Below are 23,358 nucleotides of genomic sequence, written 5' to 3'. Positions count from 1 at the left end.
AGCCTAGTATGAACCTATGAAGCGATGAAGCATGGGATTCACAGAGGGTAGTATTAAAGGGAAAAATAACACGTAAAAACGTTTCTAGTCCCCTTAGTAAATAGTAGCATATTTTTATCAACCGTAAGAGAAGCAGTGGACCATAATTAATAAAGAATTATTTCAAAGGGAAAGCGGGCAAGACTTAAGTGGGATAAGCTGTTTCTCCCCCAGGACAAGGTGGGTTATGATTACCAGATTTGAAGGGATACTTTAAAGATATATAGTTAAGGCTCATATGTGTGTGCAAATCAAATGGAAAGTAATGATATTAAAATGCGGAAGGAGTTCATGAAATAGGGAGAATAAGATTTTGAATGTAGGTACTTGAGAAGAACAATAACAGCTATACAGAACATTATATGTAGAAAGTGGCAGAAGATGTTTTGAGATCTAAGACAATACGGAAATGGAGAAAAGAGATTTTACCAATAGGGATGACTGTAAGCAGAGGCACAGAAAGTAGGCAAAACGAAGCTAGAATTTATTGGAGGAAATTAGTAAAGGAATCAAAGTATTGGGAGCAAATAACTAGGAAGAGGAAACTCTTAGATTGGAATTAAGCAAAAAGAAGTTTGGACTGCAGATTGTTGACTGCTTTCCCTACACTAGGCTACCAAGGATTGACAACAGAGTGTAAAGAAAGGGGTAAGAGGTGTTAAATGAAAGACCAGCTCTGGTTGGGTATATAGTTGCGTCTAGATCAGATGTTGCAGTAAAAAAAAGGATAATTAGTATAAAATAATGCATAATAACTATAACAATTGATCAGATGATGTTAGTCAAGACAGGGTAACAAGAACGGAAAAACACTACAAAAACAATGGAATGATATGCGTGTGGCTCCCAAGTGTGCAACAAAATCTATTAGGTTTAGAATGTCTGGATGGAAGTGTTTGCATAGGTATTTTATAACCCAAGCACACTTCAGAGAATTTCTCCACAGGTAGACTGCAAGTACTGGAGATGTGATGACAGAGAGAGAGACAGGTACTTGGGAACATGTTTTTTTAAAACTGCAATGATGTAATCAATTTTAGAAATTTCCTATAGGATATTTTGTTAGAAATATTGGGGAAGAAATTATTTTAACTAAGGAAATTATTTTTTTGAGCTGTGATACTGAAACAGAATTGATTGGGCATAGTAAGGCCCTGCTAAGTTTAATGCTGATGGTTGTCAAAAAAGCAATTACTCAGAAATGAAAATCAAAAACAAAACCAACTGTAACAGAATTACAGAATGTTTTAAAGGAGATAAAAGAACTGGAGTGGGATCATTAGAAAGGAGATGGAATAAACTACATAGAAATAAATGGAGTCCATGGGAACCATATGTACAGAATAATGTTCAGCAGGAGTGATATTTCAGGGACACGAGTGATCTATGTAATGTTAAATTTTATAATTGTCAGGATAAAAACCACATTTGCACAATGTGTACAAATGAAAATAATATTGTAATGGCTTGTTTTCTGTTTTGTAATTGAATGTATAATCATGTCATTATGCTATGTGTGATGTTAAAGATTTTTTTTATGGAATATTAAAGAAAAATTTGGTAATTCTGACCTATGTGATTTCCTTTCTGTTAAAGCATTTGTACTAAACTGTACTGGTTTAAAGAGATGCTTTCTTAATTGAGAAAGGGTTCTATATGAAAGAAAGTATGGAAGTTTTGTGTTCTTGACGATACCCTGTGGTTTTGAGAGCAAGAACTGAGAATGAGTGTTTGGTAGAATTTAAATTAGCATGCGGTATCTGATAGTGACCATACGTTGAAGGCTGGAGGGGGTCTTTATTGACAGTCTTCTTGCAGAGAAAGGGAAAGTTTCTAGATTAAGTAAAATGAGTTACCCTAATAGTACTAGTAGGATAGTCCATTTGGGATGGGACGCCATTTAGCATTTCAGTGTGGTACAGTGGTGTTCTTGTCTTGGGGAAAGGGTATGAACCTACTGATGTAGTTTGACATTTGGAATGCAGTAAAATGTCTTTCTGAAGCTTTGACCACATTTGGGAGTCCCTATTCCATATTAATAGTGGTGGTTCTGCCTGTGGTGTATAGGAAGTGGGAGATCTTCCTAGACTAGAAAAGGAGTTTATTAACTTTTGACTTGTTAAATACTCATTGGCTTTGAATAGTAAACATTGGATCTAACCATATTTCTTGATATCTAGGTCCGTGAAACACTAAACTATTTCATCATTATTATGGAAAATGATCCAGTTATGGAATGTATGCTGAGTTGATGATGAGGTGCCAAACAGCACTGCTGTGGTTTTCTTTATGTTGAGGGATATATTGTGTCGGACAACGCTAGTACCAAGTTCTGAAAGGTCTTGCTCCAGTTTTTGGGTTATGAGAGTGGGAGATGTACCAGTCCAGTATGTCATCAACATGCTATCTGCATAAAGAATTATAGGTAGGGAGGTGGTATAACGTCAGTTTGCAAATAGACATTAACTATTATTAAACAATTAATTGGTTAATGGGGTCTGCTGGTGATGATGTCCTTCTAATTTTCACTTAAAAAATACTGCATAGAAAGTCTTTGAAGCATCTGGATGCTTGTGGGCTTATACCGGCTGTAAGGAGTAAGTTTACCAGATGTGTGTGGTATATTATGTTAAACGGCATTGATAGGTCAATAAAGTTAACTCCTGTCAGAAGTCCTTTATCCCTGTTTTGTTGTATGTCATCTGTTAGAGTATAGAGAGCAATCACTGTCTCTCTCCTGTTCCAGAACCCATATTGGTGGTGTGATAGAATTCTGTAGGTTTGGAGGTGATGCAAGTTTTTTGTAAATTAGCTTTTCTAAAACTTTTACCCAGTAGTGAGAGGACAGAGATGGGCTTAAAGTCACTGGCTGTAGCTGGATTAGAAGCTGTAGGGATTGGTATAACTCTGGTAATTTTCCTCTGAGATAGCATTATATTATTGGTGATAAATAAGCAGTTTTGATGTTTCGTTGGCTGTGAGATGATCTTTGCAGAGTAATGTGAACTAAAGGTAGAGTCCATCATTACTGGGAGGGGTTATCTTTGGGGATCCTTTCAGGTTCCTTGATCGTGTCTTTGGTGGAGATCATTTTAAAGTAGAATGGTGGTGTGTCAGTGGTGATAGCATTGGGAGTAAGAGGAGTGTGAGGAAATGGAAACGTTAAGGAAGTCTGTGGGAGTGATATAACCAAAAGTGTTCCAGTGGCATCTTTTTGTCAAGGATCATTAGGTGGGTTTTGGCCAGCAAAGTTGATGATCAGTCTTCAGAGTTTTTTTTTGGTTGTATCAAATGAAGTGTGGCAGAGGTCAGGGAATTTTCCTTGTGCTATCTAGTGGCCTATTTGGTGAGACTGCATAAAAGTATAACTTTATCTGTGTTTTCTGCTGTGAGGGTAATTTCCCAAGCTTTCTAGATTGTCTCAGGTTTCATTGGTTATCCATGTGCCTTCTAAATCTAGTAACTTTGGGTAAATATTCATCTTATAGTTTGAAGAACATATTAGTTATGGAGGAAGAAAATGATGCTGGGTCATTGTTGTTTAGGAGGACATCCCATTGTAGTGTTGATAATTATATATTTGAGAATATGATACTTGGTCTAAAACTCAGTAAATCGAAACTTAAAACATTGAGCAAAATTACTCAGAACTCAAATAATCTAAGAAAAAAAACACTATGTTTGAAGGGGGCAACCCCCCCCCTGCACTCACCCATACCCCCCTCTAATTATATGTACTAATTTCAAGATCGCACTACAGTGGTAACTGGCAATTTCCAACTACCACTATTCCGAGTTCCGAGATATCACACAGTAAAAAGACAGCAATGTGCAATCAGCAAATTTTCAATCAGCTGTACCAGCCTTTTTCTGTGAAATCAATTCACTTCTCGACCACCTAAATAGCACCCATACTTTTAGACTATTGATGTTTTTAGTCTTGTGAAGGAAGGTTATCAGTGATGAGAGGGGTTTTGTGATGAGGAGTTAATGGTAAGGATGATAAGGCAGATATTACTTAAGTCTGGGGTCAGAAACTTTACATTTTCTATTGTGGGGGGATTCATTACAGAATATTAAATCTGGGATGATGTAACTACTTGAAAATAGGACTGATGTAGTAAATTCCTTTAATGGTAGTGTAAGACTAAAGTTTGTTGGTAGGCCATTGATATTGAAGTCTTGCAAAATAATTGTGTTTTTGTAGGGTTTGAAACTGTCTAAGATGTTCAAGAGGACATATTTGAATCTGATGTCATTAGATGGAGGGGGGTAGGCTATGGTCGGGTCAGTGTGTTTGTTGAGGGGGAGAGCGAGAGAGAGAGAAATGTAAAGCAGCTGGGGTCATGATCATTGATTGTTGTGCTTTGCTTTTGTCCACTAATATGTAAACTTCCCTTAATGAATGTGAGTGTCCCTACCCTTGCTCTTTTACCTGGTCTTGAATCGAAGAGGTAGGTGTAATAAGTAAGTAGATCTTAAGGCGGGAGGTGTCTTGCCTGACCTGTGATTCTGTTATTGCTAGAGCATCAGGGTTATGGGTGAAAATAGATGAATATCATTGTTCAAGTTTATGCTTCCTGTATTAATCTTTATTTGCTTAAGTGGTAACAAGTGTACTCCTGGGTCAGTGTTGTATAGAAATAAAATGTGAATGAGGAATGCTAATTTGATGGTGAATCTATTGAATTTCTAAGTAGTGAGCCACTTAAATAGAAGAGTGTACAGTGTTATGATGGGTGAGAACTAATAGGGAAGTATGGCGAAGTGGGCTTGTTGCTGTTTAATGTTGAAAAGTGCAGTGTATTTTTTGAAGTTTGGAATATTAGGGATGTTGTTGAAGATTTATGTGGATATTTAATTAGGGGAGATGTTTGTGGTTTGTTGGAGTATTGGTGAGGTTCTGCAGGTAGACAAGAGTGATGAAACTGATGCAGTGAATGTGTCATAGATGCTTAGTGTTGTCATTATGAAGTTGTGAACTGATAATCCTGTGGTATTAAAAATGCTTGCTGGATATATGAAAGAGGTGTTGGGGGGATTTGGTGATGGCTGTAATTGCTGGATATGGTACTGTGTGAATGCAGTCTGTGGTATTATACAGGTAGATTTGTAGGCTTTAATATGTTTGGTTCTCTGTTTTAGGATATTACTTGCCAGGATGTGGTCTGGCACCACTGCAATCCTGAAACAGGTATCAAGAAATGAATGAACGGACAAAGACTGTCTTTGTCTTGGTCTTCCTTAAAGCATCTTATAAGGTGTACAAATTCAAAGAATGAGAGAACAACAGAGTTCCAACTGACATCCATAATTTTAGAAATGTCTGTGGCTGGGTCTGGGTATTGCATAAGAGCGCCGATGAATCAAATGAATGTTACTCTCAGAATTCAGTAAGATTTAACTATTTAAAGTATATTAATAATGTAATTTGAAGGAGGGTGCACTAACATGGTTCTTGCTTCCATTGTGTGAGACCCAGAAATGTTACTGAGATTAGTTCAAACCTTCAGGAAAGATGAATTTATTTTCACCATCCTAAAAATGATGACAATGTCTGCCCTTTTAAATGATGGTGATTCTACTGCCATATTGCCAGTTTCAGTGATGGATATTTTTTTCGCCTTTTATGGTACCACTAACAGACTGAGGTATACTGAGATTTTGTGACTCTTTCTGAATGCTTACTCTTTATGCTTAGCTATTGACTGTTTCAGTTTGACCTTAGTATAGTATCTAGTTTGACAATTTTTGAATCCTTTGGCAGAATTCGCTTAGATTGCCACCTTTCTTGATTTTCTCCACTCTGGGTTACTGTGCATTGCTGAAGATACCACTGTGGATATTGCTGCTATGCTCACCCCCTACTTCATGGAGGATTGAGTAATCCCTGGGATACTACCAATTCTGACCACTAGCTTTATCTAATGCTTTGGACCACAAGATTTGGGCCAGTGCCTATAATGAAACAGAAACAGACAAAACGTTTACATTTTCTTTCATACCATTCCCTGGAAATGTTTCCAAAAATCTCAGGCTCTAGAACATTTATGTTCCTGGCACTCCCTATGGGATGGCTTGCTAGTCTGTTTCTTTGAAGATCTTCTATTAAGAACACATGAGGGGGATTTAAATTACTCCATTTAGAAACAGAACTAAGTATTTTATGTCATGGCATGGTTTATATCTGATTTGTATCTCTGAGTTTAGAACTATGTCTCTTGATGTATACTTTTTTTGAACAGCATTAATTTACCTTTCTAGTTATGACTTAACTTGTATTAGTAGATTCTATGACAGTGTGAAACATAATCACCTTATAATTTGTATTAATGGTTTGTGCTGTACTAATAAAATTGCTGTCACTATGCCTTTTTCCATTTGAGTTTATATATGTAGTCTGTGCTGCACATCTCTATGATGGCTGAAACTGTGACATTTTAGCTATTACTTTGCCATGTTTTTCCTTACCCTTTGTTAAGTTAGTATAGGGCCTAACTAATATTACTTGAACACCATTTATTAAGAATTAATGTTGCTGATATTGGTTGCATGAAAATCATGATTTGCTTCTATTTAAACTTTCTCTGGAAATTGTGTTTTTTTATACTACTTTTTACTTTTCCCACTGTTGATGGAGGAACAAAGCCCCACATTTCTGTTGTTGTCTATACTGTAAAAACAACCAATCAGTGGACAAGTCTTCCTTTGGGTACATTTTAAATAACCCAGGCATAAAAGCAAACAGATGATAGCAATATGTTAGTGACCTTATAAAAAGTCCCATAGTTAGAAAATATAATTAAGGCACAAAATCCATGAAACTGAAATGAAAACTGGAAAATTAACCGACGGTTATAATGAGTAATAATACAGCATCAACTTAAAATTAATATGAAACTCTGCTAAATAAGGCATTTTATCTTCTAAAGTCTGTATTTACATCATTCAGTATTCTCATTTTTTCTCATTAATACTTCTAAATTGCCTGTACAGTTTTCTCCATATAAATAAATAAAATAATAACTCTGCTATGGAGATAATTTTTGTTGATGTTGTTGCTCCTTTGTAGGAAAACTGTACTGTTTCATTGTGACTTGTAGATCAGCTTTATAACAGCCTGCTGACACTGCAGTGTGACACAGCACTAATGATAACATCAAATGATGTCAGTGTCTCTGTAACAAAACCTACCAAATTATCGTGAATTTAATATGGCTTTTTGTATTATACATTTGTTTTACTCGTTTACATACGTCAACATTAATGACAAAGTAGAAAAGCCTGAATTCTTCTGTAGTTAAGACAAAATGCAAAAATACTATATACACTTATAGTTACATACAAGTCATCACATTAGTTAAACTTTCAAAATAAATAGTAGTAGTATATTAAAAAGTGTTCCGGATTACAAGCCTTTCTCCCTTATTACTTTTAGCATACTTTTATGTTTGTAGAAAATTAGTGTTGAGAAAGTACTTCTTTTAATTAAACTTGACAAAACCAAATTGTATTAATCAGTTGTGTAGGTCTAGGCTATTATTCTGTGCTTTAGAAAAAAAAATGAAAGTTCATAAGTGTACAAGAATGCACTGCTCATCTTTTAGTGTGATACACGTTTCAGGAATTAGTAGTGTATGTAATTAATTCATCAGTAACTTGCAACAGTGAAGTCAAATTATATATGTCCTTTTAGAGATACTACATGGTCTGCTAAATGGAGCTTGGCAAGAGAAAAGCAAATGTGATTTTGATTTGATAGCTGCAGAGTAACACTGAATAAATAGGTGATTTTTGTCTTGAAGGTGGAATAAAATATTGAGTTTGCATTTCCCTTCATTTGAGCTAGAAATATTTCTACTGTCTGTCTCTCCAATGTGCAATTCACAGGTATTAATGGATTTTTTTCTACAAATGAACAAAGCAATGACACAGTTAGAACTATAACCAAGGTATAACAACAGTTATCAAAGCTGGATTGCGGTAGGTGTAGGCAGTATTTACTCACTTAATCTTTCATTAGACTCTCAGCTTTCATCCACATTGCTTTACTTCAGCATTTGATTGTAGCTACTGCATAACCACTCACCATGACATTGAGTGCTGCTTAATGCTACCATGGCTTGTAGAACCCTACCAGTCCCACTGGCTGAAACTGCTACTTTAGGGAGTTCCTTATTGAGATAAGCTCAGCAGAGTAGCTGACACATTAAGAAAAATCAGTCTTGCTTAACAAAAAGATGTAGGTAGTTTACTTTTAATGTCATTTCAGCATTAAATATTGGCATTTTTTTATCTTGCTACAACTCACGTATGTACAGCATTATATCCCTTCTTTAATAGTTTTTGATTCCGAAGATTTTATGCATAAATTAGTATTATACTTAAGTTTGGCAACATCCCTCTGGCTTATATACTTTGTTCTTCCCATCTTAACCTCCACTCTATAGTGAGTCAGGTTCTGTTTTGATGGCATTGGTTGTTGCTCTGTGTCTTCCATTGGCTTATTGTTCACCTTTGTGCTTAGGCTGCCTGATGTTCATCACAAACATCGTCCTATATGTAGAGTGACTTTGCAGACAAAGAACTGACTTCATATGATGGATGTGTTGAAGCTTAACATATTTTCTTTTTATGTGGATAAATGTCTTACTTATTGGATGAGTACACTGGCAGAATCTGTTTTGGTTTGAAGCACTGTTATGCTTGGCTGTAGTAACTCAAATTACTACTACTGTATATTTCATTTGGTGTTTTATTTCTTCAATAAAGAGGTCTATAGATTCTGTCATTCTTGGTATGAATAGGATAATTATATTTAAATGTTTTTTTGTTTCCAAAAATATTTTTTTATTTGAGTAGTCTTTTTTAGGCATTATTTACAATATAATTTTATTTGGGGGTATTTGAAAAAACATTACTTTGGCAGCTTCAAATGTTAAAGTTATTTTGACTTGAATATGAGTTGACTAATACAAGCCTCTGCATGTAAGGCTGGTGTTGAGGCTTTCATAAATTCTGCAAACATCATTTTAAACATGTCAAACCAAATAAAAATAGATATGGGCTACTTTTAGTTGTTGATTAACATAACATAAGAATAAAATAAAAATGTGTATACATATACATGAACATTGACTGTTTTATATACATATTTATATATCTGTAGCGTTCAAGGCCTGATGAAGAACCAGTAACCTGTCATAATGGGAATTTCTCCTCAGTTAAAATCATAAAGTTCCATAACAGCTCTTAAAGAACAGTATTATCAACGCATACTCTTTACATCACACAATGGTATTAGCAATACTTCTAAGCCAAAATACTTTTTAATTACACTATTTACATCATATTTAGCATACGGTACCCCCCTAAAGTGATAATGTACCCTCATCCCAACTCAAAAACCTGAGTTTTTTACTGAAATGGAGAGATTGTGGGACCTAGACAAACCATCCAGCTGTAGAAAAAAAGTTGTATTTGTTGTTTGCAGCTTAGCAGATAAAAAATGTCAGGTGAAATGCAGACCAAAAAACCACCAGAAGGCCACAAGAGCAATATTACTAAGCCTATTAAGTAACCTATCCAATGACAATGTAGTACAGTGTCACTGTGTCCTGAAACCTAACCACCACTTTCTCGTTTACTATTCTAGAACCGGCCACTGTATCTGCCATCCCAAATTTTGGCAATGGAACCCCCTCTTGTGTGCCAAAGCTATTATCACTTTGGATAGATTATGTGTTAGTACTATAAACAGTATCCAGTTTCTTTTGAAACTCTGTACCTAGTTATATGCCTACCCCCTACCATGTTTTTGTAAATATAGCCTTACTTTTGTAACATATTGTATCCTCATCACTGTAAATTCCTTCAGCTGTACTATACTCGTATGTAGAAGCAGAATTTGTGGTGGCTTGGATTTTTCCTTTCTTAATTTGTTACTGTTGTATGGTTACGCTGCTCAGGTAACAGCTTTACAGTATTATTTTCAAAGACAACAAGGCAATACTAACTTCACTGTTAAAATCATTATACTTCACTGCATTTACATCCAGTGTTTTTTTTTTCTTTTTTTCTTTGCTAGAGATATCAACTCTTTTATTTTACATTTATTTTTTTGCTCTGTGTCTGTCTTTTGTTTCTTATCATAAAATGTCTGACAAACTGCCTTCTCTAAAGGCCTGTCATAATATCTTCATCCTGCTTCTTTTGTGCTTCAATTACTCTATAAGGATTTGAGTGAACCTTCATTCCTTGAGTTATGCTTTCCATAAAAGTGATCTACTACAAAAAATTAAATCAAATCTGTAAATTTTGTAAATTTAGCTGATCAGCATAAAAATCTCTGGCAACTCCTTACTTCCTCTAATACTCCATCAGTTAAGTTAGTTAATTCCATTTTCTGTCAGAACATCAGGTTACCCAGTAATATCATGTCAGCCAGGCTTTGTCACACTACAAAGAACACGCTTCCCATTACAAACTACAGGAAGATATTTCTTTAAATTTATCCCAGATGTTTGTAACTCTGTGCTTTCTGACATTCAAAATTGGTCTTTTTTGTTATTTTTCCTTCTTTCTTTCTTTTTTTCTATAAGAACTCTACTCAGTCAGTTCATTATTACCTTCCAGTGTCACTGTTTACACCTTTTTCACCTTCACATCTTCCTACCACCTACCAGTATTACCTCCCACTGTCCTTTTTTATTAATGTCATTAATTTTCTGCACTTCTTTATTGCAGCTTGTTAGTGTTATTCTTTTTTAAATGTTGAAGATTTCTCAGGTTCTACACATTGTTGTACAAAACATCATTATGCACAAAAAATAGACACTGGTTTTATACCATTTGTTTTATTTCTGTTGTAGCTGTCTTGCAGAATTACTTGTTATATTCTCAATGTCATTTACTTTGAAATAATTTTAATGTTATATTTTACAAGTTTTATAACATTTGTCTCATGCCTGGCATATAGCTGAAAAGGGGTATTAACTAATGACTAACTAATAACAACCTAGACATAATACCAATGTAAGGGTCTTGCATTGGGCAGATGTATATACTAATGATTTCTTATTTTTTATGAAGGTTATTTTTCATCCACAATCAAGGTAACTTTATATTGTTTTCAAAAACTAATTGTAAGTCTTTTAGAAACATTTGTATTTTAGGCAAGAGCTAGTAAAAATGTTAAAAAATACAGCTGTATATTTTATGCAGCTAATGGAGTACAATTTACCTTCCTAAAAGAAACAGCCATATGGGTAATCTTAACTGGAAATATGTTAAAATTATTGTTGTTCACTACTACGATATGGAGTATGGCAAAATGGACCTTACCACAGTGGATTACTTACTGCTAGATTAACTTGAACCATATTGGTAGAATCTTAACAGCAAGTCTTCAAGACAGATCCCTTAACAAGCCAGACACAGTCCAAACATAATCCAAAGATAAACCGAGTATTCCAAATATAAAATTGTTCCACTGTTGTAAATAGAAGACATGATCCAGGTATAAAAACCAACAACACTTTATTTTTGTTAAGCGCTTTTCATCTCACTTGTAGCGAGACTTCTTCAGACCACATGTAGTTGCATCACACTGTGATATAAAACCTGTTCTACTCCCAACTTCCCATTAATTCATTGCACCAATAAACTATGTTGCTTAATTAGTAGTTGGTAGGTAATACATCAATTGAACTAGTGTTTCACTGTAACCTGAGATTCTGTGGGTGAAACTACTATTAAAATGTACTGTATATATCGCTTACATTAAAAATGTAAACTTTTGCTAAAATATACATACTTGCATCGTACAATGATTAAATAAATTTATGAATTTATGTTTAAAATAGATATTGTGAATTTATGTTTGAAATAAATACGTTTAAAATAAGTCACTTCTACCAAATCTATGTACTTAAAGCATACAGTGTTTAAATAAATTTATTTAAATGTCTAACGTCTTATCTTAAAAATCTTACCTGAAATACATTTCCTGGAATCTGTTAAGAAATAGCACTAGTCCTGAATTAAATACATTTCCTGGAATCTGTTAACAAATAGCACTAGTCCTGAATTAAAACAGCCTGGTTGTATACTTTAAAAAACCTAAACAGAACCAAAAAGGGGGGGAGAGGGGGGTAGGAAAGGGAAGGAAGGTGTGTGTTTTTGCATTTGAAAAATCTGAAGAGTTTTCTTTGTGTCTCTGAGGTACACATTTGGGTTTATAACTGCATGAATAAATTACCTTAAAAGGCTCTTTAATTTTAATATATAAGCTATTGAGTAAATTTCATTCAAACCGTGTGCATGGCAGGCACGAGTTCGTAGCTGCCGGGACAATTCTAGTTTTTCCAAAAGTAAAGCACTTGGACCACCTCTCCCGTCCTTTGCAACACTGTCTATTAGTCTAAAACCAAATGAATGGTTTGGGTGTTCACCTACATGTCTAGCTAAGGCGTTTTCCAGTTTACACTTTCTAATAGCATAAAGATGTTCGTAAACCCTCTCCTTAAGTTTTCTGTTGGTTTTACCGATATAAAACGCAGGACATGATTTACATGAAGCTAGGTAGACCACACCCTTGGAGTTACAATTAAATTTGCATTTGGTACTATACCCCTGCCCACATATAGAAAAGTTCTGACTTGTATCAATATAGGGGCAATAAGGGCACATCTGACATTTACACATTCCTTTAGTATTAACAAAGTGTGCTTTTCCCTTATTTCCTTCTAACAGCTTCTTCAGGTTTTTTCCTTTTCTAAAAACTGTTTTAGGTGGGCCTTGTAATTTACCAAATAGAACATTGTCGGACCTAATTAGGTTCCAATTCTTGTTTATAATGTTCATCATAGAATACCCATCCAGGCTGTATGAAATGATGAAGTCAGAAGGGCCTCTTCTTACATTACCATGCCTTTCTAATGAAATTGGTTGGGCTATCTCATTCACCCCCAAAATGGGTTGGTAATACCCTCTCTGTCTTTTATTTGCCACTTCCACAGTTAGATCCTTTACCAGTCATTCAGGGTATCCTCTCTTGAAGAACATTTCTCTAAGGTTCTCACACTCTGTTAAAAAATCTTCCTCATTTGAGACCATAAGAGCTGCCCTCACAAGCTGCTCTTTCACCACCGATTATTTCTGGGGTAGAGAGTGGCAGCTGCTAAAGTGTAGAAATGCATTAGAATAAGTGTCCTTTCTAAATATTCTGGCTGTATAGCAGTTGTATTTCAAATCCTTCTTTAAGTCAATGTCCAGGTAAGCTATTCTGTCCATTTTGAAAGTATAAGTAAACTTCAAAAAACTTGTTGTGTTATTCAAATATGACACTAACTGGATGGCATTGTTTTCATTTCCTTTAATTAGCATAAACATGTCGTCCAGAAATCATGTATAAAAATGTATCTGCCTTGCAATGTGGGGACCTTTTCTTACAAACTCCCTTTCCCAGTATGCCATCACCAGGTTGGCAAAACTGAACCCACACGGGGAGCCCATTGCCACACCTATTTTTTGTATATAATACCTAGTGTTGAAGGTGAGAAAATTGTTAGACAAAATAATGTCCAACAGTTCCTCCACTAGTCCTATATTTGTACCAGTTTGTAAGGGAAGGAAGGTGTGTGTTTTTGCATGTTTGAAAATTCTGAAGAGTTTTCTTTGTGCTTCTGAGGTACACATTTGGGTTTATAACTGCATGAATAAATTATCTTAAAAGGCTCTTTAAAAAAACCTAAACAAAACCAAAAAAGGGGGGGGGGGTTTGCTAGTCAATGAGAGAAATAGCATCACCTATGCATGTGCAAAGTATGTAGATCATATTTTGAAAAAATATCTAGAGCAACAGGAAAATTTGCAATGACTCATGGTCTTTCTTGGCCAACATCAAAAACCTTCATTTTAACAACAACTTGAATTTTTTAGCGATCGACGTCAAGGACCTGTACTCATCAATCCCCCATATGGAAGGTATTGTGTGGGTAAGCCTACTGATGCACAGTTTGGGGGCACCTGGGTCTGAAATAGGACTAGTGGAGGAATTGTTGGATATTATTTTGTCCAACAATTTTATCACCTTCAACAATAGGTATTATATACAAAAAATAGGTGTGGCAATGGGTTCCCCGTGTGGGGCCACTTTCACCAACCTGGTGATGGCATACTGGGAAAGGGAGTTTGTAAGAAAAGTTCCCCACATTGCAAGGCAGATACATTTTTATACACGATTTCTGGACGACATTTTTATGCTAATTGAAGGAGATGAAAACAATGCCATCCAGTTAGTGTCATATTTGAATAACACAACAAGTTTTTTGAAGTTTACTTATACTTTCAACACAGATAGAATAGCTTACCTGGACACTGACTTAAAGAAGGATGTGAAATACAACTTCTACACAGCAAGAATATTTAGAAAGGACCCTTATTCTAATGCGTTACTACACTTTAGCAGCTGTCATCCTCTACCCGAGAAACGATCGGTGGTGAAGGGGCAGCTCATGAGGGCAGCTTGTATGGTCTCAAATGAGGAAGATTTTTTAACAGAGTGTGAGAACCTTAGAGAAATGTTTTTCAAGAGAGGATACCCTGAACGACTGGTAAAGGATCTAACCGTGGAAGTGGTAAATAAAAGACTGAGAGGGTATTACCGACCCATTTTGGGGGTGAATGAGATAGCCCAACCAATTTCATTAGAAAGGCATGGTAATGTAAGAGACCCAATAGGCCCTTCTGACTTCATCATTTCATACAGCCTGGAGGGGTATTATATAATGAACATTATAAATAAGAATTACCTAATTAGGTATGATAATGTTCTATTTGGTAAATTACAAGGCCCACCTAAAACAGTTTTTAGAAAAGGAAAAAACCTGAAGAAGCTGTTAGAAGGAAATAAGGGAAAAGCACACTTTGTTAATACTAAAGGAATGTGTAAATGTCAGATGTGCCCTTATTGCCCCTATATTGATACAGGTCAGAGTTTTCTATACGTGGGCAGGAGTATAGTACCAAATGCAAATTTAATTGTAACTCCAAGGGTGTGGTCTACCTAGCTTCATGTAAATCATGTCCTGCATTTTATATCGGTAAAACCAACAGGAAACTTAAGGAGAGGGTTTACGAACACCTTTATGGTATTAGAAAGTGTAAACTGGAAAACGCCTTAGCTAGACATGTAGGTGAACACCTGAACCATTCATTTGGTTTTAGACTAATAGACAGTGCTGCAGAGGACGGGAGAGGTGGTCCAAGTGCTTTACTTTTGGAAAAACTAGAATTGTCCCAGCAGCTACGAACTCGTGCCTGCCATGCACCCGGTTTGAATGAAATTTACTCAACAGCTTGTATATTAAAATTAAAGAGCCTTTTAAGATAATTTATTCATGCAGTTATAAACCCAAATGTGTACCTCAGAGACACAAAGAAAACTCTTCAGAATTTTCAAACATGCAAAAACACACACCTTCCTTCCCTTTCCTACCCCCCTCTCCCCCCTTTTTTGGTTTTGTTTAGGTTTTTTAAAGTGTACAGCCAGGCTGTTTTAATTCAGGACTAGTGTTGTTTGTTAACAGATTCCAGGAAATGTATTTCAGATAAGATTTTTAAGATAAGACATGTTAGACATTTAAATAAATTTATTTAAACACTGTATGTTTTAAGTACATATATTTGGTAGAAGTGACTTATTTTAAATATGTATTTATTTTAAACATAAATTCACAGTATCTATTTTAAACTTAAATTCATTAATGTATTTAATCATTGCACAATGCAAGTATGTATATTTTAGCAAAGTTTATATTTTTAATGTAAGCAATATCTACAGTACATTTTTATAGTAGTTTCACCCACTGAATCTGAGGTTACAGTGAAACACTAGTTCAATTGATGCATTACCTATTAATTAGTAATTAAGCAACATAGTTTATTGGTGCAATGAATTAATGGGAAGTTGGGAGCAGAACAGGTTTTATATCACAGTGTGATGTAACTACATGTGGTCTGAAGAAGTCTCGCTACAAGCGAGACGAAAAGCACTTAACAAAAATAAAGTGTTGTTGTTTTTTTCTACCTGGATCGTGTCTGCTATTTAAAACAGTGGAACAATTTTATATTTGGAATACTCTGTTTACCTTTGGATTATTTTTGGACTGTGTCTGGCTTGTTAAGGGGTCCATCTGTCTTAGAGACTTGTATGTATTTATTTGTTGCTGTTTTTTCCGAGAATCTTAACAGCACATAGAACGTCACAACTTTGACAAATTCTTTTTACACTTGTGTTCGTTAAATAAGCCCTGTTGCCCTTTAGACATTAATGCATCAGTAACATATTGGTTAACTACTTCCAGAATGTGGTTTTGTAAAAAAAAAATGGTATGTCAAGCCATTCTGATCCCACTGTTGTTTGCATGAGATTGCACAGTGGATGAACTAGTCAGAAATCCCACCCTAATAGTTGTAGTTTCACAATGTCAGTTCCTTTTTTCTGGTATTATTTATAAAATGTGAAATAAATAAACATGTTCATTTTCATCTGTATAGGCTTTGCTGTAAAGGAGATGCGTGTGAGAGGATGCAATGTACAGAGTTAGAAGTAGTACTGAGATTATGATTCTGTTTCATAACCATTATGTGTAACTTTCAAACAAACTGAAAATGCTGTCTGTTGTAGATGTGGAAGGCATGCATTTGAATATTTCTAATGTCTGTTGTAGATGTGGAGGGCATGTATTTAAATATTTCTAATGTTTGTTGTAGATGTGGAGAGCATGTATTTGAATATTTCTAATGACTTGTATCATTAGGCCATAAGGATTATATTTCAGTCCAGGATATTTTTTAATATAATTATTTCTTTGAACTTTAGTCAATCTGTATGACTCTGCCTAATTACATTAATCAATAAGTTTAATTTAACGCATATGTATTGCGTGGAGCAAGGTGATTATGCTGAAAATATATATTAGTGATAATTTCTTTAGATCGAGACCCATTCTTAACAAATGTGAAGCACCCCCTGCTTCAGTTGTTAAGGTCTGGTATCATGCTAAGCTGTTAAATCTGCCGGTACTGTCCAGAAAACAACAGCAGCAGAATGTTGTTGTGTCTTTCGGCTTTTCCCGGTTAGGGGTCGCCACAGCGGAACTCCGGTCTTCTAATGATTGGCAGTAGATTTTTACATGCCGAGTTGCCGGCCCCGACGCACAACCTTCAACGAAGGTATGCCCATTCATGCATGTCTCCACACAGAAGACGCTCTAGCTGAGAATCGAACAGGACAACGTCTTACTGTGAGGCGACAACGCTATTGCAGCACCACCTCCGCAGTTAAACAACTTCAGCAGAATAAAAAGCAGATTTGTTTCTGTTGGCTGTCTGCATTGGTATTGTATCCCTTTTTATAATATAACAAAATGTCTTACACTGTCTTTCTGAGAGCACTTGCTAAGTTCTTTATGGCTTTGAAAGCCAGCAAAACATTAAACAATATTTTTTCTTCAGTAACTAGTAGTACGTGGAGCAGATAAAGGTCCATACACTACAAAGAATCATGATTGGTTCTCCAGTCATAATCCTTTATTATGTGCTCTTGGCATGGATGTCAAAATTAATCTCTCAAACTTCACTTTTAAGGTGAATTTCTTGTCATCCATGTCTTCAGCACATAATAAGACAGTTATGTTTGACGGCCCCCCTCCCATAATTCCCTATATAGGACATTTTGGTCCCTTTGTTTCTGTGTAGTTCAATTTATCAGTTAGTTCAATCAGAATTTTGAGGGCAGTGATCTCTTATTTCAACAAACTGTACAATAATGTCTATTGCTTCATAGATTACTTGTTTTTTATTTGTGTATGTATGGAGAGATACTTTTTAATCTTGTTTCTTGGAAGATTCTTCAGTTCATTTGTATTATGTTCATTTGAGTCCAATAATTTCAGTCTTGGGTTAACTGGAAAGTGTTGGCTGTGATTTTTTGTTCTGCTTAATGTTAATGTAGCACCACATTTGGACATTCACAAATTCTGATTGTTATGGACTGACCTTGTTATTATCTCTGCTTATCAATGTCTTCATCTGGCAATCATAGTAATGCAGTCACATTACAATGTTGTTTGCTAAACATGTTACTGAGCTATACCGATTTACAGTATGATTTTCCCCTGGATTCTGAGTTCAGGATATTCTAACTGGTTGCACACTTACATTGTTTAGTGTACTCACAGGGGACTGTTTTTAATTTAATGTTTGTCATTTTAATTAAGGCGTTTATCAGGGCAGGCACTGCTTTTCATCAACAGGGACTTGAAAGGTCATATTTTGCCTGCAGCTAATTTGTTAATTCACCCGGATTTTATTGTTCTTTATAGAAATGAGGCACTAGTAATATGGAATGCACATTATCCAGTTTATGCTCACAGTTTGTTATTCTTTAGTCTGTTTAGTCATATTTGTCCTTATGATAACCTTTGTGTTAGTGATATTAATTCAGAAAATAAGGACAATTAAACTGTTACACTGTTAAACAACCAAATGTTTACTTGAGAGTCACTCTGGCAAAGATAACAAGAGCTGTATATTACAGTTTAAACCTCTTCTTTGTTGACACCAGTCATTTTATGTGTCTTTATTCTTCCAAAATTCAGGTATAGAAAGAGAACAAAAGTCAGCTGTCCTAAATTCCACACAACTCTCAGGCTCTACATGGTTTCTTGTCAATCCTGTACAGGGATGTTCCCTGGCACTTTCCTCTGTTTTAACTGCTGATAGGGATCTCCATCCTACTGATGGTAGCTGTTGCAGCATTGTGTTTCTGCAGTCATAGCAGGTATTGTTAGCACAGTGAGACTACCTACTCGTACTGTTTTCTCACTATGGAAACAAGTGTTGGCTGTACAAGCCATTGGAGGATGCTTCTTCACTTTTCAGCCAGAGCAGTAAGACAGCCATTCATAGGAGATGAACTTCTACTTAGTTTCACCTGCATCCCGCACAGTCTCACAGAAACAGCAGGTTTTAACTTTGCAAACTGTTACAGAATGTTTCCTCACCTGTCACCCAAACCTTTATGCAGGCATTCATGGGAATCAAGCCTTCTATAACACATATTATTTGTGCCTTCACTTTTCTCCTGCCTTTTCAAGACTAACCTGCTCCCCTCAGCTTTCACATTTACTCTTTAACCCCCCCATTTGAAGTATGTTTTATTTCATAATGGCAAAGTCATGTGTATATTAAAACAGGTACAGCAAATTCACAAAAGAGCACCTATAGAGTATTTTGAGTTATTTAATTTCACTTATCTGATTTTTATATTATGCTATATTTTTCTTTGATTTTCTGCTTTTCTGTCATGGAAACATTCATTCATTTGAGAAAGTCATCATAATAGTAGGTATGTTAATAATATGATCATTGCTGTGGGAATACTTTTAATTAGAATGTTGTTATCATATATTCGTCACTAACCAGATATTTTTAATAGTGGTAGTAGTTAATGTTTCCCTGCCTTACCTCCACAAATTGATAAAACTTGACATTTGTAGTAGATTGTTCAAAAGGTTTAAAAATGTTATACTCTGGATAACTTTAACTGATTCATAAAGTAGAAACTTTACATTGCAGCCCTAGTTTAAATGACTGTGTTAGTTGCCTGTTTAATGAAATTTTGTGTCCTGACCATTAAAATGAGACACATCTCATGAAGATACCCTACACTGAGCTCCTCGTGTCAAATTCCCAGTTGTCAGCCTAACCTACTTGGTGAGTAGGATAAAGGGGGAGTTTCCCTGTACAGAGATTATAGTAACTGGCTCATTTTGTTTCAATATAGTGTGACCTTGCAGTTGGTGTTTAAAAGCAGTAATAGTATGGCAGTAAAGGGCACACATCCAGAGTACAGTAGGCAAGCACTCCGTGCAATAAGTGCTTTAATGGTAGTACAGAATTTCAGTGTTTGCTGTGCTCGTTTAAAATTATGGTTCATTTTCCAGTGTTGCAGATCCCAAAATAACAGATCTCACAATACTGATTGGCTTCAATGGGTTGGTCAAGAGGAAGAGAAGTGGAAACTAGGGTGATGTTGTAGAGATGCTCTACAGTGCTCAGTGCCTGCCTCCAATTTTCAAGTTCTATAAGTAAGTCCTGTAAAGCCTGCCCAAAGAGGAATTCTCCCTGGAAAATAGATTATATATTTTGTATAGGTTCATAAGAGATTACTAGGCTAATGGTATATGGGCCCTTACAAACCTATCCAATATAACACAATTTTATTCAGTATGCGGGCCCAGGTGCAAGAGGATGGCATGGATTTGTACCTGTGCATTGAGTATCTTACAGGTTGCCCCTGTCCATAAAAATTTCTGTGTTTGCTGTACTTGTTTGAAATTATGGTCTTAACTTCATCCTTGGTTTGGCATCTATGTCTATAATGGACATAGGCATCCTGTAAATGTTTCATCTCCCAAGCCCCTGCTTACACCAAGGGTACCAGAACTTGTCAGAAATTTGAGATGCATGGCTAGGCTTAAAAATGCCCCAGCAGTTGTTAGCATAGTGCACACACTTATGAACCTACAGACTGGCCTGCCTCAACTTATAATTGAAGGAGGGGAGCCTGGGCCCTACTGTATGATGCAGGAACATACCTGAGCCTGCTGCCCAGTCACAACAGCAGCACATTGGGAATTCTAGATGGCTAGTGGCTGTATGAACTCCCATGATAGGAGTTATGAATTCTGTTTAATAGACTCCTTGACTCCAGTATCAAAGAGCTATGTCAAGTTTTCCAAGATATATTATTTACTGAAGTAAGGATAATAAATCCAAGGTACAATAACCTCAGACTTCATATACATTGACCCCCCCCAGTTTGATTATGCAACCTTTTTTTTCTGATGATTACAATTATAGTCTTTGGAATTTAACCAAATAAACATTACTCACTGCATCACGTAGAAGATGCCTTCTCATAGAATGAGGAAGACTTTCAACCATCATGCAGTGCTGTCTTCTCCAACATGACCTGCAGTGCCTACTTATTGGATGACTATGCGGCCATAATCCTGACTACACCTCTAGACTGTCGATGAGAGGTGATGTCTCTGAATTTTTCTCATCCTGAAGGCCCATCATCATGAATCACTGAGCATCACTATGGGACACTGAGTTCTAGATTTGGCCTTTGATGACCATGTCTTAGAACTGCTGGATCCTTTGTAGAGCCTGTTTCTGTTCTGGAAATAGAAGGTTATTTTCCCACCTTTCCTTTTTTTCTGAAATGGATGGGATCTCTCCTACTGCAGTATTCTGCCGTTTTAATTAGTTTTTGGTGCTATACTAAAGCAGTGTGGATGTGTATTGATTTTAGTCCTGACTGATTTTCTTTCTTTAGTAATTAATTTCTTAGGCATACAGTTAGAGTGATATAATGACTAATGTCTAGACCCAACTGAGTAGATTTGCAAGGAGTGGGGACAGCAAGTACAATGATGAAAATAATATGAAGCACTGGTGGTTGATCACCCTTACTGTGCATTTGTACAGGCTCTGTGTAATAATGAATGTTTACTCACTATTGCTTTTGCATATGTTTTTTTTTTCTACAGCGATGCAAACATGTTCTGTTTAAAGATATGAAAGTCAATGTTCTGGACCTCCGATGATCCAAGAAAAAAAAAGATATGAAGAAAAGAACTTGCCTTCCTTTTTCAGCAGAATTTTTTTTTGTATCTGTGAACTCTAGTTTATATCCTTACATTTCAGTTGTGAAAATGGAATTGCTTTTGTAAGACTTGGCCACATTTGGTTCTGTTTGCAGTATTCTGTAAGTATAGCAACTGCTCTAGTCTCAAATAAATATCTCCATTTCCAGAAGATTGTAGTAGCCACTAAAAGTACACTGCATTTGTAAAGTGATTTGAGACAGACCAGCTTCAACAGTTTACTTCAGATCCTGCTACCACTGTTACTTTGTTTTAGGTATTGTGTTTAATTAATAGATCACTCAGTGCTTTAAAGATAAGATTTTTCCCATAACTTAAATTGTGTCTCTGGTTCCTTCTTGGGAGGTACAGAAAAGTCATTTTGGGTGGGGGGGGGGGTTGTATTCTTCCAATGCTGAGAAAAGAATGATCAACTTGTGTATACATACTCATACGCACACATAGGCACACGCAAAAAAAACACACACACACACACACACACACACACACACACACACACACACACATACACACACACACGCGCGCACATACACACACACGCGCGCGCGTGGGCACACACTAGTGCGCGCACACATACACGCGCTTAGACACACACACACGCACGCGGGCACGCATGCGCGCGCGCACATACACACACACACGCGGGCACACACTCGTGCGCGCGCACATACACACACATGCGCACAGACACACACACACACTTGCATCCTCATATACTTCTCCTTCTTTTTATTTTCGGGCAGACAAAGCACCAGATAACTCTCAGATCTGATTGGGATTCATTGATCATATTGTGCTTTTGCTGTGTATACAGTGCTAGTAGGTGTGACATTCCAGAGAAGGATGGTGATGCCGTAAAGAAACATTGAAAGTGACCAATTAGGATTGCCACCTTTCTCTGAGGGAAAAATCGGGCCAAAACCACACCCCTTGCACTACACAAAGCCCCACCTCCTTCCACCTATTTCCCCACCCATCCCATCCCACCCTACCCACTTTCACTTTCATTTTATGATGCTAACAAGTACACCATTTTAAGGTGGAATGCCTCCCCCTCACACACATTATTTAGCAAGTCCTCATTTTCAGCACATTGTAATAGTGATGCGTTTCATTTAAAAACTTAATCCAAGGCTGCATTTTTACAAACCCTGGAATTCCATTTTTTGCAGATAAACAGAATACTGGAGTTTTTACAGTGCTTTCTGGACTACCACACTGATATTCCTATTCCAGATTGTCCAAAAAAAAAAAAAACAAAACAGGTAGTTGGCAACTCTGTGTCCAATGCACTTTTTTTCCTCAGGTAATGAATGTATAGCTGTTGTGTTTACCTCAATAAAATCCTGAAGTACAGGTAAAGTCTTATTTTATAGTATTAACTTAGCATCACCTTCCCACCTAACTGGTGTTTTTTGTTATTAATCCGTGATCAGCTTTTAGCTCCCTTTTAAATATTTGGTCCTTTAACTTACAGAGCAGATGGACTAAACATGTGCTATAAACTGATGATTGTCAGACATTTCACACTCTCCCAGCACTTACTGCATTTTTATATATATGTCTTTTAGTGGAA

At 36.1% G+C, this 23,358-nt stretch overlaps 1 protein-coding gene across 1 annotated transcript in view; it reads left to right on the top strand.

The window, feature by feature from the left end:
* Positions 1-22,265, top strand: part of STAMBPL1 (STAM binding protein like 1) — a 417,426-nt gene extending 395,161 nt beyond the window's left edge. The window contains exon 11 of the mRNA XM_044056412.1: positions 21,666-22,265. Coding sequence (XP_043912347.1) covers positions 21,666-21,722 — 57 coding nt within the window. The 3' untranslated portion in view covers positions 21,723-22,265. The remainder of the gene's footprint in view (positions 1-21,665) is intronic.
* The last annotated feature ends 1,093 nt before the right edge of the window (positions 22,266-23,358 follow it).

Source organism: Protopterus annectens, chromosome 14.part0 (assembly GCF_019279795.1).
Source record: "Protopterus annectens isolate FY-2018-M chromosome 14.part0, PAN1.0, whole genome shotgun sequence".
In the NCBI taxonomy this organism is placed as follows: domain Eukaryota; kingdom Metazoa; phylum Chordata; order Ceratodontiformes; family Protopteridae; genus Protopterus; species Protopterus annectens.
The sequence above is the reverse complement of the archived record's forward strand: the minus strand, read 5'-3'. Positions and strand labels throughout refer to the sequence as shown.